General features: G+C 49.7%; 1 protein-coding gene across 1 annotated transcript; it reads right to left on the bottom strand.

Annotated features, from left to right (window-relative positions):
• Positions 1 to 442: 442 nt before the first annotated feature.
• On the bottom strand, positions 443 to 13,000 carry Fads6 (fatty acid desaturase 6). Its single transcript, XM_038327680.2, is given in 14 exon segments — positions 443 to 2,461; positions 2,463 to 2,483; positions 2,485 to 2,541; positions 3,069 to 3,080; positions 3,082 to 3,249; positions 4,177 to 4,317; positions 4,319 to 4,365; positions 5,145 to 5,298; positions 5,301 to 5,327; positions 11,974 to 11,991; positions 11,994 to 12,074; positions 12,076 to 12,143; positions 12,772 to 12,796; positions 12,798 to 13,000. Coding segments are annotated over 14 exon segments (1,050 nt in total). The 5' UTR covers positions 12,939 to 13,000; the 3' UTR covers positions 443 to 2,371.
• Positions 13,001 to 26,073: the final 13,073 nt, after the last annotated feature.

Raw genomic sequence — 26,073 nt, 5'->3', positions numbered from 1 at the left:
AAAGTTTGAAACCGCTGATGTAGAGGCAGGTGGAGCTCTGAGTTCAAGGCCAGCCACCAGGTGAGTTCCAGACCAGGCAGAGCTATAGAGGAGACCCTGTCTTAAGAAAACAAAACAACAAAGACAAAGAAAAGAAACCATCCGTATGTGGTAAGCAGACATCAGCTATAATCCTGGTCACCAGTGTCGTCCCTTCCCATATACTGCTCTATATTAGACCAGGGGACGCTCCCGAGCCCTGCGGGTACTTTGTGCATTCCTGATGCTTTTTTTTTCATTCTGTATCCCCAGCCTACATCCTTAGAGTAAGAGATAATCACATTTCGGGGAAACTAAGTGACTTGCTCCTACTGTACCCATAGAATAGCCAGGTCTGTCACCAGGGCCTCTAGCTGCTGTCCTGGAATGGACCCCGTTTCAGGCAAAGATCAATAACAATGAGTCACTGGTCATATATTTGGGGTAGTTTTTAATCATTAGTTTTCGGTATGCCGCCCAGGACCCTTTCTGACATTGCATTTTTTTCCTAGGAAGAATTTGCAGTTTGATGAATGATACTCTCAGACCTTAGGCCTCCTTCTGAACTGCTAATGCATTTCAAATGAGCGGCAATGATACACAGCAGAGCAGGAGGTGGTGGTGGCGGCTGCCAAGTGCACACCATCCCAAGAGGTGTGGAGCCCAAAACTGCTGTTTGTGAGCCTCCCAGCAGGGAACACACCACACACACTCAAAACACACTGCACACTCAAAACATAACACTAACGCACACACTTACAAAACATAACAATCAAAAGGAAGAGTGAAGCATGTGTAAGGAAGGACCTCTGAGCAGCCACGGAGGCAGAGAAGCACCTAGGGGCCAGCAGCAGCTAGAAGTCATTGCCAGACCAGGCCCTGCCCAAGAAGGAGCCCAGAGGAGGCTGCCCAAGAGCCATAGCTGGAGGAAAGGGTTCTGGGAGAAGCTTGTGGTCTCTGCTGGATGAGGGCCAGGTGAAGGAAGCAGGAAAATGAGGTCCATCCCAGTGATGGCTACATCTGCCCAGGCACCTTCAGACCTCAGAGGTGGGCTCAAGCCAGGCTGGTGTTCCCAGCTGCCTGCCCATCCCTGGGTTCCATCATCAGGGTAGTCTACCCTTTTCCATCCAATGATTTAACTGCAGTTATACACTCAGAAGAATGATTGTGTGTTCTCAATCGGGGACAGTTTTGCCATTCAGGAGACATTTGGCTGTATCAGCAGACAGTTTTGATTGTCGTGGTCTGGGCTCCCAACATCTAGTCAGTAGAAGCCAGGGGTGCACACAGTGCTTATTACAGCCTGCCAAGAACCAGCCAGATGTCAGTAGGGCTGAGGTGAGAAGCCAGGTTGTGAACTGACTGCCCTGGCCTCCTGGTCACTCCTCCAGTCTCCCCTAGGCCCTTCCGTGAACCCTCTGCTCCATCCTGGGCTGGGGCAGTTCCCAGCCTCTATCTGTTGTCCGTCAGGCTGGATCTCGGTGATGTCCCTCAGCTTGGCTTCCTCCTAGGTCTGGCAATAGCGGCTCCCACCCAGGTTGCAAACCTCCCTCCCACAGCCAAGCCTAGCCTTGTCCTCAACTCTCCTGTTCCACCCCACCGGCCCCTCTTTGATCACCCTCCTCTGCCCTCCTGGCCCAGTACCAGTTCACCTTCCCCATCCTCGGCTGCCTCCCAGTAATTCACCCAGGTTGGAGCCTTCTAAATATGGAACAAAGCAGACTTGTCTAGAGATAGCCAAGGTCATGCTCAAAACTGGGGGTGCTTTCTCTAATTTCGTTGTCAGGCATTTGCTCCCCTCTGGAGTGCCTCCCTGGAAATACACTCATTTTTTTAATCTCACTGATACTGTGAGTTCTGGAGCTGCTGAGTCTGGTCCAGTTTCAGGCTCCTTTGGTTGAAGAGCTAGGGCGAGCCTGCCAAAGTGACCTCATCCTGTTGGCCCTGGGGGACTAGAACCTCAGAAAGAACAGGAAGGAAGCAGCAGCCTGGGAAGAGTACAACCCCTAGGCACTAAGCGGGGGGGGGTGGGGGGGCTGAGCTGAGGATGCTGGCCCTTCTGTGCCTCCTCCACCTGGGCACAGAGCCCCATCTCCCCTGTCACCAGCCCCCCTCAGCTCTACCCTGGCTCAGATGCAGCCGAGAAAGGGATCCTGACATGGAGACAGCTGAGGCCTAGGTGGGTCAGGATGCACACATAGCCCTTGTATTGCCCTCCGTCCTTCCTCCACTCAACTCCCAGGAAAGCAAGCAGAGCAGGAGACACCCAGGACACCGGCGCAGTCTGCTCTGCTTCAGTCTGCCCAGGTCACCTGTCCTACCAGGGCCAGCAGCGCAGAGGGCCAGGACTGGGCTAGAGAGGGGCCCGGCCTTCACTACAGCCCCACAGCTCGGTGATGGAGGGAGCATGCACCATGAACTCCTCGTAGTGGCTGAGGAAGATGCTGGAAGCGAGCAAGATAGGAGGTCCTCATTATAGGGCAGCTGCTTGTCATGAAGAAACTTCGACACCAAGGGCTTCACCTGAGAGTCCAAAAAGGGAGAGGCCTCTGAGTTGCAGGCCGACAGCAGGGCGCCAACCTCAGCTCTCCCTGTCCACCCCTAGCCATGCTATGCCAGGAAAGTAAGGGGCTGGGGCATTGGAGAGCTTTTGCTTCTACCCGACCCTAGAGGGGAGGAATAGCCTCTCCCCCCTCATCCCCACAAGACTCTTGACTACATACCCTCCCTCCTCAGCCCACGGGGTGGACACGGCTCTCTCTGCTACACATCCTCTTTGGGCCAAACATTTCAGATCTAATTTTCATTCTCAAAATCTCAAGATGAATCCTGTTCCCTAGCATCTTACAAACAAGGAAACTGAGGCTCAGTGAACTTGCCCAGAGTCACATTGCTGCAAGAAACCCAGGTGACTCTGATATAAAATGCATGTTGTCATTTGTACTCCAGGCTGCCCTTCCTGGGGGACCTTTGAAAGGCCCATGAGGGGACTCGGAGTTCAGATGTCCCTGGAGGTTCCACCACCCACCCTCAGCCAGGCCTTCGGCTACCTTCAGGCACATTGTGGTCAGAGAGCCAAGGGAAGAGGTGATGCTCCACATGGCAGCTGATGAGTGAGTGGCCGAATGCCCAGTCCAGCACCGGCTGCCGTGGCAGGTTCAGCACCCCCAGGCTCATCATGAGAATTCGCCGGGGCTTCTTGTCCAGGGAGAACATGGGCAATCCGATGTGCTACAATAGACATATGGGTCACACCCTACAGGGCTTAGACGACCCTGGGTCTGTCTTCACTAAGCATACAGGGGCCAGTGGGACCCTACAGGTGTGAGAAACAAGCTCTAGCCTAGCTACAGGGCTAACCCATTCTGCAATAAACTCTTTCCCACATCCGGGCCCTCTCCCATTTTGGACAATGAAGGGCTCTTTGCTTATGCATTTTTTTTCAGAGCCCTGATATTCAAATGTCTGTGACTCACTGCTTGGTCTTATGACCCTATAGGCGTAACATTGGTGGCTTCTACCTGTGTGTCAAGCTCAAGTTGAGCAAAGTGAGAGCCCAGCCAATGCCATGAGACAGGTCAAGGGGCAGGGGCAGGAGATGGTGTGTGTGTGTGTGTGTGTGTGTGTGTGTGTGTGTGTGTGTGTGTGTGGACAGCCAGGAGTTCAGCGTTCAACGTGGCACCATTTCCCAGGGAGACCTCGCTGCTGCCCTGTGGGTGAAGACCTGTTCGATCTCTCTGCACAACCCCCTGGCACTCAGCACACCCACAGCTAAGCACTCCACCCTCTCAAAGTGTCCCATCTATTGTCTCAATTCAGCCAGAATACCTGTGTTCCTCCGAGCACCCTAGACCCATGGTGGTGCCTAGCGGAGAAGGTATTTGTACGTACTGATTGAACGGGACAGTAGGAGCAGTAGAAGAGGATGTGTAAACATGGCCTTGAATGATGAGGAGGGTTTAGCCTGGAGAAGAAAGCAAGGAGGGTCTCTCCAGGACCAGGCAAAGGTGTCACTGAAAGCCTGACTTCCTGTGATGACCCACAATGATGGGGCAGGAACTGGGGAAAGTGTCCTTCAGTGACCTCTCTCTATCTAAACCTTGGCTATACCCTGCAGATGCTCCTCTTCGCTGCCTGTATCCAGGGCTGAGCGCTTACCTGGAAGATGTTGACATGGAGATAAGGGTGGGCCAGCAGGGATCTGGCGAGCAGCATGCAAGCCAGCGCTGAACTGGGGCTCTTGAAGCCCGACACATTCAGGAACAGCCAATACTGAGAATAAAGGCCCAGTGACATGAAGGCCCAATGTCCGAAGTGCCACCCTCAGCTCTTCCTTCCTCAGACGCTCTGTCAGAGGGGACAAGAGGTGATGTAAGCAGGAGCCATCATGAGCTGGCTCCCTGGTAACCACAAGGGTTAAGGTAGAGGGCTGCTCTGGGTGTGTCCAGTGAACCCAGACCCTTTCACCCTGGCCAAGGTCAGGGTCTGCTCATAGCCCTGTTCTCCTACCCCTGGGTATTGCCCCATGATACCAGTGATTAAACCTGCAGTTGTGTTTTGTATGGAACATCTACAAAGTGGCCCCCCCACACTCTCTCTAAGATTTTTATATTATAATTGTGTGTGTGTTGTGTGTGCGTGTGTGTGTGTGTGTGTGTGTGTGTGTGTGTGTGTGTAAGTGCTGGTGTCCATGGAAGCCAGAGTACATGATTGATTCCCCCTAAAGCTGGAGTTACAGGGGATTGTTGAGCAGCCCAGCACAGATGCTAGGAATGAAGTCTGGTCTTCTGGAATAGCAGGAAGGCCCTCTTAACCTCTGAGCCCATCTCCCATTCCTTACAAAGTTCCCTTGCACCTGTGCACGCACGCCTTATGTTTGCCACACCATCCTTGAGCAGGTGAGGAACCTGAGGCAGGCAGGGTCAAGTTACCTGCCCACAGCCACCGGCCAGGAAGTGAAGGAGAGACCTGGACCAGGTCCGGGCTTCTTTCCACCCAGCTCGGCTTGTCTCTGACAGTCTTGACTCGTGGCCCCCAGCTATCTCCACAAGCAGGGTCCACAAAGCGAGGGAGGAAGGAAGAGGGCTGGGACCGGCCTTTCAGGAGGCGTCAATTCCAGTACTCACAAGATGCTACCAGCGGAGTCAAGATGGGATGAGAAGAGGTGCGAAGGAACATGTAGATGTAGCGATTGAGGCACGGCATCTTCCATGTGCTCGAGTCTCCAGGCCCACCACGTTGGTTGTAGCCATGGTGTAAGTTGACGTGGTTAAACTTTACCGAAACTCCGCAGGAAAGGCCGTGCATACCTAGAAGGGAGCCAAAGGGCACCAGGTCCATATTGGACACAAGCAAATGAATCAGAACCCAAGGATCCTCAAGAACACTTCCACCTTTCCCGAACCCATCACTCGCAAGCCCTCTTCCACTGCATCCACAAGCTAGTCTAACTTGTCCATCCTCTTTCAAGCATCTGTGACCCACATGTGGCAGCCAGGCAACACACTGCCGTTCTACTAGGGACAAGGAGGTCGGATCCTTGGATTGCCACTCCCCCACTGGCACCAGCTAGGCGACGGCTCAACCTCAGAGGCTGTGCGGTGGAGGTAAAGCTGGAACCTGCCACAATTATTTTGTGTGTGCCTGGCAAGCAGCTGTACCTTCGTGACACTACTAGGAAGCCTGAGCTCAGAGGAGCAAAGAAAAAGTTTCTAGCGGTGGTTTGATGGGTGCATGGAGGTCACTTCCTGAAGCTATCCACAATGCAGGCTGGAGGGGCATGGGGACCACTAGTATGCACAGAGCCAATATCTCCCTAGAGTGACTCTTTTTGGCATGGGTTGGTAATGGGATTCTTCAATGCCACTCACCAAGCGCAGCACATACTCTGGCAACGGAGACCAATCATTCTGAATGCAAAAGAGGTGCTAGGTTGTTTCTTATGCAGATATATGCAGGTGAGCATGCAGATGTAAGGCTTTCAAGGGTTTTATCCAGGCCAAAAGATTTGGCTGACTTTTGTGAAGATGCTTTCCTGTTTCCAGAAGGGGAAGCTTCTCAGTACCAGCTGCTGTGAGGCAGGTAGACTGCAGGGTGCATGTGCTGAGCACCAGGTCTCAAAGTCAGGCTGCCTTACCCTCTGGCCTACCAGTGTATGTTTTTACACCCCTGGGGCACTGTTCCCATGTAAGAAGAAGCTAATTCCTTTTGCTTGTTTATTAATGTGTGTATGTTATGTGTTATGTGTGGGCGTACAAATGCCATGACGCCATGTGGGGAGGTCAGAGGTCAGCTCTGTGGAGTCAGTTCTCACTTTCCACCTTTATGCAGGTTCCAGGATCAAGCTCAGGTCACGCGGGACTGTATAGTGGCTGCTTTGACTTTCTGAGCCGTCTCTGGGGCACCCCAGAAGTAGCTTCTTGCTCTTGCCCCAGGCCAGAGCTCTTTTATCAAGAGATGCCTGCTGAGTGCAGCTCCCTGCTCATCGACAGTTGATAATGCTTTTGGCATCAGCTCCCCCTCTCCCTGCAGACCAATCCTAACTGTTCTTGGGGAGTCAATGCCAGAACCAGCCTGGAGCCTACCCAGGACTGAGCACCTAGAGATGGGTGCCCACGGGTACCTGCAGACTTCTCGGCAATGGTCCCAAGCCCAGGCCCTCGGTACCCACTTGCAGAGTCAATGGGTGATTTTGTCTTTTCTATAAATAAGAACTTATCTGAGGTTATTTCGTAACTAGATTCTAAGTCCCCCTTTTTTTGTGTCTATGTGTGTGCCCGCATGTGTTGTAAGCACACTTACTTATGTGCAAGTGCTCCACTGAGGCCAGAGTGGGGCATCAGATGCCCTGGAGCTGGAGTTGCAAGGCTTGTAAGCTGCCCAATGTGGGTACTGAGAAGGAACTCTGCAAGAGCACCAAGTGCTCCTGGCTCCATCCAGTCCCCTTCACCTCAGTCCCATTTCGATGCTCTCTCCTGAGAGACAGGAAGGGGGCGATTTGGGGAGAGAAGAGGAGGGTGGATTGTAATATGTTGGACTGTAGTATGTAGATTGTAGTCTGTAGATTTTAGTGTGTAGATTGTAGTATACAGATTGTAGTGTGTAGACTGTAGCATGTATATTGTAGCATGTAGATTTTAGCATGTAGATTGTAGTGTGTAGACTGTAGCGTTGTATATTGTAGCATGTAGATTTAGCATGTAGATTGTAGTGTGTAGACTGTAGCTATAAATGATTGTTTCCAAGTCTTACCCAAGAGGTTTCCTCATTCAGACTCAGAGAAAGTTCCAGAAACCTCAAGGTTGGTGTGGCTTCTTAATATCACTCACCAACATCTGTGGCGGGTGCTTCAGGAAGATTCAAGGGTTGCCCTATCTCTACAGGGTTTCACCGAATACCCGAGATATGTGGGGAGCGGTATGAATGGGTGTGGGTTCCCCTCAGCAGCTCTTCTGTTTAGCTCAGGGGCCCTCAGAGTTCTCGTTCTTATTTTCCATGCAGTTGTTTGTGCAGGCCCTGCGGCACTGAGCTCCATGCTAGGCCTAGGGGAACGGGATGGGAGCGAAGGGTAGCGAACCCCATCATCTGGCTCATTCTGGCCCAGGCAAGCCACTGCCTGTCAGGACAAAGCTCAAAGGGCTCTCTTCTGTGGCCTTCATCATTGTCCTGCTCTTGTTCTAAGAGTGGTTTAAGTCACACCTCTGTCCATTCCTAATATCCCCAGGATTCACACGCAGGCGCTCACATTTCCCGGAACTGGGCAGCATGGGAAATCCAGGCTTGCAGTAGCAACCATGTCACATTTTGGGTACATACATACATACATACTACATACATACTTACATACACACAACATACTACATTACATACTACATACATACTACATACATACTACATGCATACATACTACATGCATGCATACATACTACATACATATATACATACATACATACTACATACATACATACATACATACATACATACAAATACTGGTGGCTTATTTGAAGCTCAATTTTTTTCAGTTGTTTTGCCCTTGACCCTTCTCACTCCTCCACCCCCCTCCTTGAGCTAAATGGCACTAGCCAACATCCTCCTGCACCTTGCTTCCCGGCACCCCAGCTAGCCCTGCAACCCTCGTGCCTTCCTCCTGGCCTCTCTACCGACAGCCTCCAGCCAGTTTCCTGCTTCATCTGCCACAAATGAAACTGGCAGAGTGACCTAGTGTCAACGGTCAGTTTAGGTTGTGCTGGAATTTCATGTTTCTTTTTGAATCCTGCAAAGTAGTTTGTGTTTGTTTGGTTTGGTTTGGTTTGGTTTTAGACAAGGTCTCTAGTCCAGAGCTTGTCTCAAACTTCCTATATAACCCTAGGATAACCTTGAACTCCTGATGCACCAGCCCTCTGTATGCCCGTGCCTGGTTACAGGTATGAACACCAGGCCTGCTTCCATGCAGTTACTGAGGATCAAACCTGGGGCTCTATGCATGCTAGGCAAGTACTCTACCAACTGAGCCCCAGCCCCAGCTCCTGTTGGTTTAACAGAAGAAAATAAGACAAAGAGGGGAGGATTTAAAGAAGGGCACGGAAAGGCCGAGTAAATGGCTGATATCCCAGGAGGAAAACTTAGCCCCCAAACTTTGTTTTTGAGGCAAAATCATGATGCAGCCCTATCTGGCCTGGGATTTGCTATATAGACCAGGGCTTGCCTTAAACTCACAGAGATCAACCTGCCTCTGTCTCCTAAGTGCTAGGTGAAAGGCAACATGGTACCATGCCTAGCTTACTCCTGGACTAAAATCTCTATCCCAATGGCAAAGCTCTTTGGCTACAAGGGCAAAGTACCAATTCCTCTTCCTGGCACATGGACCTTCTTGGCCCCCTTTCTTGGTACAGATGGGCCCCTGTAAGAATCTAGTGGCTTCCAGACCAGCTCACCAGCAGCCCCTTCTAAAATTCTTCCAGGGTCTCTCAGCCTCCACACCACTGACACCCCCCAACCCATTTTTCGTGTGTGTGTGTGTGTGTGTGTGTGTGTATGTGCACATTGGTTAAGTGTGCATGTGGTAGCCTAAGTTGATGTCACCCTTATTCATTGAGGCGGTTGCCTCTCAGTCCAACCCCAGAGCTTGCCAGGACAGCTCGTCTTGCTCTGAAGATTCCACTGTCTCTACTTGCTTAAAACCAGACTTACAGGTGGACCGACAAATCCACCCATCATTTATGGGATTCTGGAGGATCCAATGTCCCATCCTCATGCTTGCATGGCAAAGGCTCATCCCCACAGCCTGTTCGTGTCACTTGTTGTAGGGACTATGCATCTTGAGCATCTCTACGTGTGTGATTAAAAGGCACAGAACTAAATACATACAGGCCAGCTAGGTGGGGCTGAGCCACACTTTCCCATACTTGGGAACCAGTCCTAGAAAGGAGCCAGAATCACACCCTAAGGTTGGAAAATGGAGAAGATGCCCTCCCTCCCTGCCTAGGTGACTTGGAGGACCCTGACATGCAAAATCACCCTCTGCATTGCTCAAGGCTCATCAAAAGCCCACTGCAGCACAGCCAACGGTGTCACCACGTGGGGAGGCGAGATCCAGGCCTTTACTCCCCAGCCACAAAAGGGCATCGCCCTGCAGAATATCACAACACACACCACACACACACACACACACACACACACACAGACAGAGAGAGAGGAGGAGAGAGAGGAGAGAGAGAAGAGAGAAGGAGGAGAGAGAGAGAGAGAGAGAGACCATTAGCCAGCTTCCCCCCACCCGCAAATGGAATGCAGATGCAAGGTCATGGTCTATAGATACCAATGGAAAAACTTCTAAGAGCTTGGGTTCAAACAAAGAGGCAAAGATGAGGCCATTGGACTGGAGTTCACACGGGACAAAGCTGTGTGTAATAACACAGAACTCAGCCCCTAAGGTTATCTGGTTCCACAGGTCACTGTGCCAGGGTTCTAAAGAAGCTACCAAGCAGGGAGAGCTAAGACAGACATTTCAACCGCAGCGTCTCAGCTCCCTGCCTCCACTCAGCACATAGGAGACCCTAACCCTGACAGTCAAATCAGAAGTCCTTGAACTTGATCAGGCATCGGTCATCTAGAGAGCGGATAAGAATGCCTCAGAGTGTAACCTGCCACACAATAAACCCCTTGCAGTTGGTTGATCTCTGATTGACAGCACTTTCTACCCCCTGGTTGTTGCTGCAGTCCTCTAGGACTGGTCACCACTTAGAAAACCCCAAGCAGGGGCTGGAGAGATGGCTCAGAGGCCTAAAAGAAACTGACTGCTGTTCCGGAGGTCCTGAGTTCAATTCCCAGCAAATATATATATTCTCCATCTATAATGAGATCTGGTGCCCAGAACACTATATAAATAAATAAAAATATTAATCTTAAAAGAAAAAGAAAAAACCAAGTAGAAGCTGCACTTTGAGTCTCAGCATTGGGACTCTATCCATACAAATGGATACAGACATCACCCCTGCCTCTCCCGGCAGGATTACAGATCCTGACCCCGGGCTCTAACTGTGCCTCCAAGTCTGGGGAGACTGAGAGCTTCCTGGAGAGGGAAGTATCTTAAAATTGACCCTAGCAATTATCACCCTCTGGGTTCCTCGCGTCCCTAGCCCTTCAGAAGCCTGAGTTGTTGAAAGGGCATGAGGGGAAAGGAAGGAGAACAGGGACTGCTAGGTAAGAAATGATTTCGTGCATGTGTTTGTGTCTGTCTGTCTGTCTGTGGTGTTTACATAAAGTTGTATAAAAGTTACATGATTTATAAGCCGAAGATATGCTCAACAGTTGAAAGCAATTGTTCTTGCAGAGGACCTGGGTTCTGTTCCCAGCACCTTGTTAGATGGCTCACAACCACCTCTAACTCCAATTTCTGGGACTCTGATGCCCTCTTCTGGCCTTCATGGACCACTGTATGCATGCAATGCACACATAGACAGGCAGTTGCATCCCAGGACCTATATGGTGTCAAGAGAAACTGAGAGCTACCTCCTGTATGTTGTCATATGACCTTCACTGGTATGCCATAGCACATTGCAACCCAATACATACATACAAACAAACAATAAATACAATCAAACAAAAAATTGTATTAAAATTAAAAAAAAAACAGTTACACGACTATAAAAAGATAGCAATTGGGTTGGTTGGTCCCCAATAATGGGTCCTTTCCAGCAATGCCTGTTCTGCTAGCAGCTTCCCCGCTATTCCTCAGGAACCTGGGTGGCTAGGTGAGGGTCCCCCTGGAGTAGAAGAGGAGAACAAGTTTGGCAGAGACTCTGGGGAAGTCTGAAGAACAACTGTCCAGAGGCCTTGCCTTCCTGGGAGACACACAGGTGAGAAGGCAGAACGGGGTGGGGGGTGGAAAGAGAGAGGACCGCAGAGCCCTTCTGGAGGGTTAGAGGAATAAGGAGTTTCTCAAGACGGCTCAGCCATCAGCAGGTGAAAGAGCAAGCTACAGAGTTGGAGTACTGTGACCCCCCTCCACCCCCCCTTCAAACAATAAGCCCTGATTGCGGCACCCAGAGGTTTCCATGAGCCAACATACCCGGGAGCAAGACTGGCCAGTTGCAAGCGTCCTGGACAGAAAAAAGACCGTCTGTCTTCTTAGGCCTGTCACTTACAGAGAGAACCAAAGGGGTCCAGGGACAGGGAACTGTGAGGTGAGAAATGTTTCTGCCTCTCAACTGATAAAGATTATCACAAAATAAGCCAAGTTCATTGTCATAGGCAGACACAGGGTATGTAGGATGCAGAGGACTAACTAATGCCAGCTTCCTCTCAAGGGCTTGGAGAAATGCATGGGCACCACACACAGGAGCTGTATTGCACACTGCACACTTGGATCCACCTACCCACTGCAGCAGCTGCCTGCCCATGCAGATGGACAAGCAGAGATGCCCCAGCAACTGCCTGCCCCACCTCTGCCCGGCTCACCTCCACAAAGAAAATCATTCAAGATCTTGCTCCCAGCGTTTGGACTCTGTGAGGGCACCGTGAGTGGCCAGGTGGCTGCCCTTGACCGTGAGTGTGTAATTGGCACATGCCCAAGATTGTGATGCCAGTGGCAAAAGCCAGGACATTATGGAAACGTAAGCACAGGAACCCTGCAAGAGAAGGGACCAGGGGTCAGGATCTTAGACCATCTTTTGAATATGGCCCAGGACCTACTTACACACACATCTGCAAACCCAAGCCAAAGCGAGCCAGCCCTGCGGTCTGTGGGTGGCAAGTTCCTGGGCCTGAGAGGGGTGGGTTGGCTCTCTCTGTAGGATCTGGGACACAAAAGATCCCCCACGGGTTGCCAAGGATAGTCTGCTTGTCCACACTCTGCCAGGTCAACCCTCCTGATGCCCAGCCAGAGCAGAGGATGGGACTGAATGTCACAGAGCCACTAGACCACGAGAGGTTTAGACTGCTTCTTCAGTCCTACTCTGTCCATCTGTCCGTCTACCCCACCCCCACGCCCCCCGTAGAACATGCTCTTCCCTTCTCCGCCTGTGGACATCCCCTTCCCCATCCATTCCGGACTCCTTGTACAACTTTTCCCTCCAACCACTTTCAAGCATCGGACCTTTGTCCCACCTCCGGTGGGACATGGGTGGATGGACATTCCCAACTAGACTTTGGAATTGAAGTGGGATCCAGGATCCTAGAGTCCTGAAGTTCCCTTCCAGCCTGCACCACCTTCAGCCGCGCTCCACCCCCAACCGCAGCCAGTTGCCTTTGTCTCACCCGCGGGCAAGGCGAGCAGGCTGATGAGCGAGGATGGCGCAGTCCACACCACGGCGCTTCCCACCAGGAGCTCGCCACGCACCACATCCTGCACCCTGCCGCTCCAGCTCTCTCAACAGCAACTCAGCAGCGCCCGTCCCCCGGGAACTCGCGTGCGCGGGCTCCATGGGATCCCCTGGACCACACGGGGGCTGGGGCTAAGTAAAGGACTCGGGTGCGGTGCGAGCGGCTGCTCCGGAGAGAAGACAAGCGCGGGGGAGGGGGGGGGCGGAGTCACGCACGGAGTTGGGACATCACCAGCCCGATGGTCACCGTGAGAGGCTCGGGACCCTTCGGCCAAAACGGGCAGCTGTGACCCGTGACCTAGGCGGGGCTTAAATGCAGCCCTCCCTGCCAGCCTGCTGCACCAGAACAGCTGGAGAGGGAGGAGCCAAAGCCAGCACGGGAGAGGGGGGGCGGGGGGGGATGGAGGGTGAGAAGGGTGTGACCCTGAGATAAGGACCAAACCTGGGGTTAGTAAGGGAACAGGACTGGGGGAAAGTAGAAGACTTAGCTGTTCATCCACCTCTTCCTCTTCTCTCAGTCTCCACCTGGGTTCTTAAGTGAAACCTAAGTATTTCTCATTTTAAAATTTATTTTATTAATATTTATTTTGTGTGTGTAGATCGTGTACGGTTGTCCACGTGGAGCTCAGAGGACTTATGGGAGTCATTTCTCATCTTACCACACCGTGGGCCCTAGGAAGATCAGGTCAATCAGGCTTGGCAGCGAGAACCCTTCTCTGCTGAGCCATCTGGGACTACCTCAGGACTTCCTCGCAGCGTCTGCACGTTCGTCTTTGGTATCTGGAATATAAGCATTTCTGGATTGTGAAGCGGAAAAACACAGGGGCTCACTTTGCAGATTGGGAGTGTGTGTGGGAGGTGGTTTTAACAGACGTGACCTGACTCCCCCCTCTCATCTCCTGCCCCTCTTCATCTTCGCGGTACTCCCCCCAAATTTCATATCGAAACCTTTTTTTTAACCATTTTTTTTTAAACGACTGAGTCTGATTTGCAGAAGACAGCCGCCGTTTTCCCAGGAGACCCCTAAGGCAGGAGGGAACTGTCAGGGAGAGAAAGGCATGCTTTTAGTCTGTTCCTGGAGCCGCCCTTCATGGATTCATCTCTGTCCTTCCGATTTTGTTTGAAGGTGTGGTCTGACTTGCAGTCAGGCTCTCGCCATAGATGGTGCAGCCCAGGCTGGTCTCACACTTAAATCCTGCCCCAGTTTTCCCGAGTTCTGGATCTGTGGGCTAAGAACAAGATCTCCTCTCAGGCCAGTTGTCCTCCGAACTGATCCTTCGACTTCCACAGACTCAAGAGGCTTTGTGTATTCCCAGTGGATCTCCCATGTGGTCCAGATCTTTTCTTTCCAACAGTTTGGTTCTGAGGGTCAAACTCAGGCCATCTATCAGGCTTGGCAACCAGTGAGCACCTTTACCTGCTGAGCTGTTTTACCAGCCCTATTTATTTATTTGCAAGATTTGTTTTTATTTTTATGTGTATGAGTGTTTTGCCTACATGTTATGTATGTGTACTAGGTGAGTGTCTGGCACCTGAGGGAAGGCCCAGAAGGCACTGGATCCCCTGGAATATAGACAGATGGCGCTCACCAGGTGGGTGATGGGTACTGAACCATAGGTCCTCCACGGAAAGAGCAAGTGCTCTTCAACCATTGAAGAACGTCTCTGGTTCCACTTTAAACAAAAATAATATAGTAATAATAATAATCACAATACTTAATAATAATAATTAATAATGAATCACCTGATTCATTAATTTTTTTTTTGAGAGAGGTTTTTTCTCTGTAGCTTTGGAGCCTGTTCCTGGATGGAAACTAGCTCTTTGTAGCTAGGCTGGGATCGAACTTCACAGAGATCCGCCTGCCTCTTGCCTCCAAGTGCGGGGATTAAAGGGCATGTGCCCCCACCACACTGGCCTCCGATCATTCTAATTTATGAAGGCGAAAGTTGGAGAGAGATGAGTTTCTGGCTGGACTCTTCCAGAGGCTTCTGAGTTCAATTGCCAGCAACCATCTATAAATGAGATTGGTGCCCTCTTCTGGTGTGTAGGCACACATGCAGGCAGAACACTGTATACAGTAAATAAATATTAAAAAATATGTGAAGGGGCCAGGGCAGTGATGGTGCAGACCTTTAATCCCTAGCACTCAGGAGGCAGAGGCAGGCAGATCTCTATGAATTCAAGGCCAGCCAGAATGAGTTCTAGTATAGTCAAGGCTAACCAAGTCTCAAAACCCAAACAAAACCCAAAACAAATATAATAAGAGTCAGAGAAATTAAGTAACTGATCTGGCCAAACCCCACAGTTACTGCATGGCTAAGCTAGAAATCCAAAGTCCCTCCAAATCCAGTTCTCTTTAGTCAACAGATGGCTTTAGACAGAGAGGGCATGTTGTCCTTTTCCCTCCCTCCCCCCACTTGGAGTCCCGACCACCAGACCACCAGACTAGAATTTTCAGGGGAGGAGATTACGCGTTTTAGAACTGTAAGAATAGCAATGTTGAATTAATTGGGGGATTCTGCCCACCTTATCATACATAGGAGGAAACCCCTGGTATTGCCAAACTTTGCTGCCAAGCCCCAGCTACCCGGGGTACATCTCTAATAATAAACTAAAGGTGGAAAGTGCTGAGCAGGTATCAGGAGAGCTTGGGGGAAAGGGCTGGGGAGATGACTCAGCAGATAAGAGCACTGCTGCTCTTGCAAAGGACCAGAGTTTGGTTCCCAGAACCTACACAATCCTCTGTGACTCCAGTTCTCAGGGGACCTGACATCTCCTTCTTGTTGCTATGGTCACCAGGCACACATACGGTGCTCATATACACATGGACGCAAAAACATTCATAAACACAACATAAATTTTTTAAAAATGAAAAAGGTTATTAGAGGAGGCAGAAAAACATGAGAGGAGGAATTGGCCAATAGCTCCCTGAAACAGGTAGACTTGGCTTAAGCAGCCTTGACCCAGGAAAGAAAAGGGAACCAGACAGTCTGCATTCTCAGGTGAGGGGGCAGAAAGAGCAGAGAGAAGCCATGGAAGGCAGGAGGAGAAAGACAGGAGCAGGGACTGGAGGGACATTGGGGCTTATCTCTGCAGACTACAGTAGCCACCCATAGGCTTTTATACCAGAGGAGGTGTGTGTGTGTGCGTGTGTGTGAGTGTGTGTGGGTGTGTGTGTGTGTGTGTGTGTGTGTTAGGGAGGCTTGTCTATACAAGAAAGAGCGGAGAGCATCTAGCAAATTTTTTCAAGGACACCCAAATCAAAAGGTACCATGAGCATGTAGCTCGCAGAGGCAGAGGCTTGTGGAATATACGGAGACAAAGGAGATGTAAACAGTCAGTAAATTCTGAATAACCACACAGAGGCTTACTATTACTACTTATAAATGTTGGCAATGGCTCAGGCTTCTTACTAGCTAGCTCTTACATTTTAACTTAACCCCATTTCTATTACTCTGTGTATTGCCACGTGGCTGTGGCGTACCTCATTTTCTACATGTCTTGCTTCCCTCTGTGACTGCCTGGCATCGGCCAGACTCCGCCCCCTCTTCTCTCTATCTCTGCTCGGATTTCCTGCCTGACTCTATCCAACCTTGCCATAGGCCAAGCAGCTTATTTATCAATCACTGAGAGCAAACACATATTCACAGCATACAGAAAGACATCCCACAGCAAAAATACACAAATGGCCAGAGACGCAGAACAGCGGGCCTTTAGATCAGTACTCTAGGGAATGCAAATTAAGTCCCAGAAAAACATACCTAAATGAACTACAAAAACTCAGTGCTGGAGAAGATCCACGGCAACTGGGCTACCAGCCTAAGCGTGTAGTGATGCAAGCCCTTCAGAAACCAGTTGCCAGGGCTTTCCGTGTTGGTTTGGTTTGGTTGGTCTGAGGGATCCAAAACCTGGGATGTAGTAGTAAGTCTGTCACTGAACCAGGGTCTCCCACATGTAGCTGAGGCTGTCCTCGAACTCACAATCTCCCTGAGTCAGCTTCTCAAGTGCTGCAATTACAAATACGTGCCACTAACCCAAATGGCATTATTGTAGAAGGTTAAATATATACCTACTGCATGACCCCGCCACCTCAGCTCCCAGGTATCTGCCCAACCAGGATATGAAAACACTTCTCCAACAGTCTTGTGCCTGGCTGATCATAGCTAACTGGAAATAGTCTACATGTCCAGGGGAATGGACATGTGAGTCATGATGCATTTCTAGAGCATGAGCAATAAAACTGGTCCAGGCAACAGTATAGATGGATGGTCTGACAGATTGAATTTCACAGATCTATGTAAAAGAAAGAAGCCAGACTCAAGTTCTAAGGGTAGGAATGGGCAAGACCAAAACCACAGTAAGACAAATCAAACCAGCAGGCTATATGTATGCTATGCTTTATTTTTTGTTTGTTTGTTTGTTTGTTTGAGGCAGGGTTTCTCTGTGTAACAGTTCTGGCTGTCCTGGAACTCACTTTGTAGACCAGACTGGCCTCAAACTCACAGAGATCTGCCTGCCTCTGCCTCCCGAGTGTGGGATTAAAGGCGTGCGCCAGCCACCGCCCAGCTAATTTTTCTTTTATGTGATGTTGAAACTCAAGCCCAGGGACCCAGCATAGTAGAGGATTATTTAGCATCAATCCTGTAATTCAATTAGTTTCTCTTTTTTTAAGATTTTGGAGATATATATATATATATATATACATATATATACACACATATATATATATACACACACACACATATGTATGTATATGATGATAGACAGACAGACAGACAGACAGACAGATAGATAGATAGATATAGATAGATGGATAGATGGTTGTGAGTCATCGTGTGTGTTGGTATATATATGTGTTTGTGCCTGATTGCCCAAAATCATATATATACATATATACATATATATGTATATATAAATGTATGATTTTGGGTTTTTTTGTTTTGTTTTGTTTTTGAAGACAGAGCCTCTCTGTGTAGCCCCTGGCTGTTCTGGAACACTCTCTGTAAACCAGGCTGGCCTCAAACTTAGAGAGAGCTGCCTGCCTCTGCCTCTGGAGTATTGGTTATTAAAGGCGTGCGCCATTACCACCCAGCTTTATTTTAATTTTTTTAACTGTGTGTGTGTGTGTGTGTGTGTGTGCGCGCGTGCGCGCGCGCGCGTAAGTTCAGGTGCCCTCAGATGCCAGAAAGGGGCTCTGGATTCTCTGGAGCTGCAGTTACAAGCATTATGAGTTGCCCTACATTGGTACTAAGAACTCTACTCAGGTCTTCTGTAAGAGCAATACAGGTTTTTAACAGTTGAGCCATCTTTCCAGCCCATGCAATACTGATTTTTAAATAAAATTACTTTAGAGCTCAGCAGTTGAGAGCGCATGCTGTTCTGTGTGTTGCAGAGGACCCAGGTTCAATTCCCTGCATACACGTGGTGGCTCACAACCATCCATAATCCCAGTTCCAGGGGATCTGATGACCTTCTCTGAACTCAGAAGACACCATATACACATGCTCATATATACACGCAAGCAAGTGCTCATGCACATAAAATAATAGGTGAATATGTAAAAAAATGAAAATATATTTTAAAAGTAAAGTTCTTAGAGGTGGGCATAACTCGGTGGGGAAGAACTTGCCAGGCATGCATGAGGCCCGGAGTTTAATTCCCACTACGGTACCTGTTGGAGGAGAGAGAGGGCACTGAACCTACTCATCAAATGGAATAAAGGCTAAAACAACAATAAAATTCCTTTAAAGTGCATGTCAGAAGTTATTATGGTTTATTAACTTTATTTTATGTGCATTGGTGTGAAGGTGTCAGATCCCCTGCAACTGGCTCTTCAGACAGTTGTGAGCTGCCATGTGGGTGCTGAGAATTGAACCTGGATCCTCCGGAGGAGCAGTCAGTGCTCTTAACCACTGAGCCATCCTCTCCAGTCCCATGTCAGGAAGTTTTAAATGGAATAAAGGTTGAAAAACAAAATTCTTTACAGTGCCTATCAGAAGTGTACGTTGTCAGCTCAGTTCAGTGCAGCAGACAGGGCCCATGGGCTGGGTGTAGGCAGCTGATCATGTGTGGATGATTAAGGCGCTGACGACCCCAGCGAGCTGCTGCTAGTTTTGTGGATAAAGCCTTCCCATCCCACTCCATTACACCATTCTGTCTTCTCTGCCCTCTCTGGACCATTTTCCTGCCTCCGATTATGTTCTATACGTGAGGCTGTAGACATAGGTGTGAATCGAGTGGCTTTGGGGTTTTGGCCACAGGTCCATGCCAATGTAGGCACATCTCTCTGGCTCCTCATGACAAACTTTGAGGGCCCAGAGGGAGATACCCAAGCAGGTCGTGTGCCTCTGTTTTAGAATGGACTCTGTCCCCGTGGCTAGGCTAAAGACAACCAAGTACAGCCATGCCTGCCCACTGGCCTTTTTCTACCCTGCAAAACCTCTTTCCACCTGCCCTGTACTGTTCTCATCATGGGGTGAAAAACATAACTGGGCTTGAAGTCAAGAATACTCACTGGGGGCTGGAGAGATGGCTCAGTGGTCAGGAGCACTGCTTGTTCTTCCAAAGGCCCCAAGTTCAATTCCCAGCAAACTGCATGGTGACTCACCCAAACCATCCTGTAATGAGATCTGGTGCCCTCTTCTGGCCTGCAAGTATACATGCAGACAGAATACTGAGAATGCTGTATACATAATAAATAAATAAATTTTTACAAAAAGACTACTCACTGGGTAATATGACCTTGGGTGAGGTACTTAATCTCTCTGAGCCTTAGTATTATCAACACATTCAAAAATATAAAAATAATGCTGGGCAGCGGTGGCACACACCTTTATTCCAGCACTGGGAGGCAGAAGCAGGTGGATCTCTGTGAGTTCAAGGCCAGCGTGGTCTGGTCTACAAGAACTACTTCCAGGACAGGCCTCTAAAAAATTACAGTGAAACCCTGTCCCTAAAAACAAAAAAGGGGGGGGGGCTGGAGAGATGGCTTAGAGGTTAAGAGCACTGACTGCTCTTCCAGAGGTCCTGAGTTCAATTCCCAGCAAACCAACATGGTGGCTCACAGTCATCTGTAATGATGCTCTGGTGCCCCTCTTCTGGCATACAAGCATACATGGACAGGAATGTTGTATACATAATAAATAAATAAATAAATAAATAAATAAATAAATAAATAAATAAACTTTCTTCTCTTTTTTAAAAAACAAAAACAAAACAAAACCAACAACAAAAAACAACAAAGCATGCTCCCACCACTGCCCAAGCTATGCTAGTCTTATGGATGGAATTGTCTCCATCAGGACTGACCTATGGGAGTGTTTGAGGGCATTATTGATTACTATTGACATGGACGGGCCTAATCCACTGTGGGCATTTGCCGTCTCTTAGGCAGGGGGCCTGGGTCTGTTTAGGGAAGTGGGCTGAACAAGCCAATGGAATGAGCCAGTAAGCAGCATTTTCTCAGTGGCCTCTGCTTCAGTTCCTGCTTCCAGTTCCTTCAGCTCCTGTCCTCACTTCCCTCAGAGAATTGAAACTGTGATGTGGAAGTACCAACCAAATAAACCCTTTCCTCCCCAGGTCGGTCTGGATAGTGTTTTAACACAGAAAACAGAAGCCAAAGTAGGACAAATACCAGCAGGAGAGTTTTCTTACTTTTATTCTCTACCCATAATCCAATTATACGTACACTACACACTTTTGCTGCTTCCCTTCCCCCAAACTTGATTTCTTCTTGAAAGTATTGAGAATTTTTTTAAAATATTTATTTATTTATTTTATTATGTCTATACAATATTCTGTCTGTGTGTATGCCTGCAGGCCAGAAGAGGGCACCAGACCCCCTTACAGATGGTTGTGAGCCAACCATGTGGTTGCTGGGAATTGAACTCAGGACCTTTGGAAGAGCAGGCCGTACTCCTAACCGCTGAGCCATCTCTCCAGCCCTTGAGAATTGAACCCAAGGCCTCCCTCGTGCTAGGCAAGTTATACTAAGCTCTATCCCCAGCCTTGACTGTAGATTCTTTTCACAAACGTAAGGTCTTTTGGACCTCGGGCTGTGTAGCAATCAGCCGGGCCTTTTAAGTGGTTAGCTTCATTGCCAATCAATGTTTTCCTTGAGTAAGGGTGACCGCTCACTGAACCTCTGACTCACGGACAGGGCCTATCCTCTCTCACCTCCTAGGTGTTTATTCTCAGGGTAATTATCTCTTACCCCACCCACCTTCTGGGCTTCTGAGACTTCAACCATCAGTACACACAGCTCTTCCCCCAAACTCGAAGGACTAAGGTCCTGATTGGGATGGCGTCAAGTGGGATAGGACCAGGCATTGAGGGATGAGGATGAGAAATAAAAAAGACCAAGAGCCAGTTTATTAAGAAAGTCACTGTATCTATTCACTCTTTGCAGGGGAAACTGGTCCAAGGGCAGCAGAGAGATAAATCAGTTTGGGCAAAAAAACCCCACAAGACATATTAGATGCAGCTGCCTTAGGACTGACAACCACAGACCAGGGGAAGACCTTAGGTTCTCAGAAACTCTCAGTCTGACAACCTTCAAGGTATTGACTGGATCCAGTGCCAGATGATCCTTGCCAACAAAGTTCACTCCTGGCTAAGAACAAAGAACTCGTGGTTATGGACCATTTCTCCCTTTCAGGGCCTCTGAGAAAGTCTCTGGCTCAGTATGGCTCCCTACGCTCATTCAACTTTTTTTTTTTAGACAGGGTTCTATGTGTAGCCCTGGCTGACCTGAACTCACTCTGTAGACCAAGATGGCCTTGAACTCACAGATCCGCCTGCCTCTGCCTCCCGAGTGCTGGGATTAAAGGTGGTGCGCCACCCACTGGTCTGTTCATTTAACCCATTTTATTTGACTATTTACTATAAGTCAAGAATTGTAGCCTTCCATATGCTCTCCTCAGACCTCATGCCATTTACCTCTGGCTTAGGACTCCCATGGTCACACACTACCTGGAATGAGCCTCTATGATGCAGCTGTAGGAATCAAGGGTGTGTGTTGTGTGGTTATGGTGGTGTGTGGCTTGTGTGTGCTTTGTGCCTGTGTGTGGGTGTATGCGTTGTGTTTGCGCATATGTGTGTGGGGTGCATGCATGCGAGTGGGTGCACATATGGTGTGGGGCATGCGTGCGTGTATGCGAGTGTGTGTGTGCATGTGTGCGTGCATGCGTGTGAGCATTTGTGTGTGTGTGTGTGTGTGTGTGTATAGTCTGCCTGTATCAGTGAGTACACAGACAGTCGTAACAAACATCTCGGTGGCTAAAGACAATACAGAGTACTCTCTTTTTTACCCCCAGTAAGACGAGAATCAAGTGGCCCTCCCCTAAGCAGTGGACAGATATTTATTGCCCTGTTGGGGGAGTTTTTCTCCCTTGTCGAGGGATATTGTCTATAGGTAATGTCTACTTGCTTTTAAGCTTCCAGTTGAGAAACCACAAAGTGAATTTCACCAAGCTTACCCTGAGAAATCAATGCGTTATCAGGCTTATGTATGAAGTGAAGTACAAGGATGAAGGTTTTGGGCAACCCTAAGCGGCTGCACTAGAAAGCGTGTATGCAGCATGCCCGATGAACCTGCGCACATAGAGCCCTCATCTCCTGCTCTTCCGGAGTCTGTATTCTCCAACACCCTCGCTGAGGGCAGTGTTGTGTCCCTAACGGCTGGGAAGGTGAGTGGAGACTCGTGGAGGGTCCATGACTCCTCCTGCCCCCATCCTTCCGTGGGGGAATCTAAATATTCAACAAACCCAGGTGTGTGTGATCTTTTACAGAGGGCCTGGCTGAACTCATGTCAACAGTAGTTTTGGCTTGGAGATTCCCCTTCAGTTACTAGAGCCTTGACTCTGGGCCACTGTAATCGACACACAGCAGAAGGGAGAACTTTGAACCTAGAAATGGCACAAGCTACTTCCACCATGACCCACTGGTCAGAACGCTGGCAGACAGTCACACTGCAGCACTCGGAGCTTTTACCCCCACCACCACCACCCCGCCTCACGTCCCCCAGGATGGAGGAAGGGCATAACAGCTGTGTAGCCATTCTGGAAGCCAGTATGGAGAGTCTCCAAAGCTGGAAGCGGAACTAGTTTGAGACCCCAGCCACAATCACTCCTGGGTACTTTTTGGGTACTGGACGCCTTGAGCAGAGGTACTTGCCTGTCCAGGTTGATGCTGCGCCATTGACCACAACCGAGATGCTGAAGCAGCTTAGATGGCCACCATCTGATGAGTGGATAAAGACACAGCACAGTTTTCTTCAGCCACACAAAGGATGAAACTGCAATTCCCAGGACAATGGGTGGAGCTGAGTCATTGTTGTCAAGGTAGAGAAGCTAAAATTCAGCCCTTTGAGACACGCGGCAAAGGCAGTTAGACCAGATGTCTGTGAGTCAAGACCAGCTTGGTTTATATATCAAATTCAGGTCAGCCAAGGCTACATAGTGAGGTTCTGTCTAATAAATACATGAGAATTAAAATAATTACCATAATAAAGAGAGAAAAGGAAAGGAGGAAGGAAAGGACAGACGGGGAGGAGGAAGGAGGGAGGGAGGAAGGAGGGGAGGGAGGGAGGGAGGGAGGGAAGGAGGGAGGAAGAGAAGAAGAAGAAGGAAGAAGAAGAAAGAAGATAAGAAGAAGACAGAAGACGGCAGAAGAAGAAAGAAGAAGGAAGAAGAAGAAGAAGAGAAGAAGAGAAAGGCACAGAGGAGGAAGGAGGAGGGAAGGAAGAAATTGAAGAGGAGGAAGGAAGGAAGGAAGGAAGGAAGGAAGGAAGGAAGGAAGGAAGAAAGAAAGAAAGAAAGAAAGAAAGAAAGAAAGGGGCTAGAGAGGTTTGTGCTCTGCTATTGCAGAGGACTCTAATTTAGTTCCCAGCTCCACACCAGGAGGCACGTGACCACCTGCTTCCTCTGACACCCTCTTCTCATCTCCAAATATGTACACAACCCTCCCCGCCCCACACACAGAATTTAAAACAAAATCTTTCCAAATGAATGAAAGAAAACTATGTCCTGTCTCTTTCCAGTGGCCAACCATACCGTGAACTCACCCCCGAGGCTGAGGACAACCATACCGTGGACTCACTCCTGAGGCTGATGACCCCCACTCCAGGCCTTCCTACTGTTCCCTGACTTCCGCCATGACATCTCAGGCATCCCCAGCTGATATACCCTCTGCCTTCAGGGCCTCCACACTGCAGCAACTGAACAGATGCACCAACACACAAGCAAAACTAGGAAGAGGAGGGGCTGAAGCCAGGCACACAGCAAGTCCTGCCTGTCTAGGGGAGACCTTGCTCCCCTGGAACCTCACACAGTGCTCAGTCCGTAGGAGGTTTGCAGAGTAGATGGGAAGGGTGCGGATAAATATGCTCATGAAAACAAAGTAGGAGATCGGAGATTGAAAAAAAAACATGAGCCGAGCACGGCGGTACATGCCCTTAAGTCCAGCACTAGGGAGGCAGAGGTAGGCGGATCTCTGTGAGTTCAAGGCCAGCCTTGTCTACAGAGTGAGTTCTAGGACAGCCAGGGCTACACAGAGAACTCCTGTCTTGAAAAAAACAAAAACAAAATGACAGCAAAATCAGACAATGGAGATGTTGTCTCAGTCCCCGAGTGGAGTGGAGGTGCCACCCAGGCAGTGACAGTGGGGGCAGAGTGAAGCTGGAAATCCAGGGATGCCCTCCTGGGGCCTCTGGAGTTCCCCCTCCTGGGGCCTCTGGAGTTCCCCCTCCTGGGGCATCGATTACCCCTCCCCTCTGTGATTTGGATCTTTATGTGCTGAGTTCATGGGGTTAATTATTGTTGTGGCTGGGGTGGGGTGAGCCAGAGTCCCGCCCTGGCCCTGGCTCCTGAGAGTCAGATGGACGTAGAGCCCTGGAGGGCTGGGGATGGTACCTATTGCTAGCATTTAACTATTTCTGCCGCCTAAGCCTACTTGGCTGAGTCCTTGTCCCTCCCTTGTCCCCACCCATTTATACCTCCCCCAATTCATCAAAGACCAGGCAGCGAGGACCAGCTCCCCAGGCAACTGGTGTTATTCACCAGGGTGGGGCTGTGCAAGCCGGGAAAGAAGTGATGGGGCTCATGGCTCGGATCCTAGCCACTTGAGAGTGGGACAAACACCTCAAGGTCCCCCAGCTTCCCCAGCTCCGAAGGGACAGGACTCAGCACCAGCCTCACCTCCAAGGACCCTGCTCCTGGCTTGAGCAGACCCTCTGCTCCCAGCCAGCCATCCTGGCTGCCAGCTGCTCTGTGGGGACAAGGATCGGTGAGTGAGGGCTCAGGGAAGCAGAGAGGAGGGAGGACGAGAAGAAAGCAGGCCTGGGGCCAGCACGGATTCTGCTGATGCTCCAAGGTCTTCCAGCCTCTCTGCACCTTACAGAAAAAGAATCTATAGCCCAGGATGCCCCTCAAAGGTAGACAAGTTAGACCCTTCAGAACCCAGAGCTGAGCCAGGCGGTGGTGGTGCACACCTTTAATCCCAGCACTGGGGGGGGGGGCAGAGGCAGGTGGATCTCTGTGCATTCAAGGCCAGCCTGGGCTATAAGAGCTAGTTCCAGGACAAGCTCCAAAGCTACAGAGAAACCCTGTCTCTAAAAACAAAAACAAACAAACAAACAAACAAACAAACAAACAAACCAGAACCCAGAGCTGGACCTCCTGGCATCCTAGGCTCCCTGTTGTTGAGATCTTCCAGGGACCACCGGTTCCCTCCGCTCACATCAGGGCAGCGCCACTGTCTCCTGTGAGGCACAGATGAGTGAACCAGTGTGTGTTGGGCCTGATGGGAGCCATGGCAGGCTGGGAGGGGGTCAAGGGCTGAGAGCTGTGTGGGCAAAGCCTCTAGAGCAAGGTTTGCACTTGCTATGTGTCCAAAGGTAAGCAATTTCCCCTCCCTGGGTCTCAGGTTCCTAAGGAAGTTAAGGTGTAAGAGATGAAGTTGGGTTCCTGGAGAGGAGTAAGATGATCATGCCGCCAGTGTGCACCCTGGGCATGCGCTTGAGGCAAGGCTCATCCGGGTACGCTTGTGGTGCTGCTGTGATTATAATGGTGTTGTGCTAATTGAATTGTTGAAATAACTTAAACCCATACCGATCCTAGTTGGCCGTTTCAGGAGACACTATGTACTCCTTCAGGTCCCTCTCCTTGCCCGTGCCTCCCTGTGTGTGCACGCATGCATGCATACAGGTGCACATGTATGCATAGAGAAAGCTGGGGCCTCG

Source organism: Arvicola amphibius, chromosome 4 (assembly GCF_903992535.2).
Source record: "Arvicola amphibius chromosome 4, mArvAmp1.2, whole genome shotgun sequence".
Taxonomy (NCBI): domain Eukaryota; kingdom Metazoa; phylum Chordata; class Mammalia; order Rodentia; family Cricetidae; genus Arvicola; species Arvicola amphibius.
This window is presented reverse-complemented; position numbering and strand designations above follow the sequence as displayed.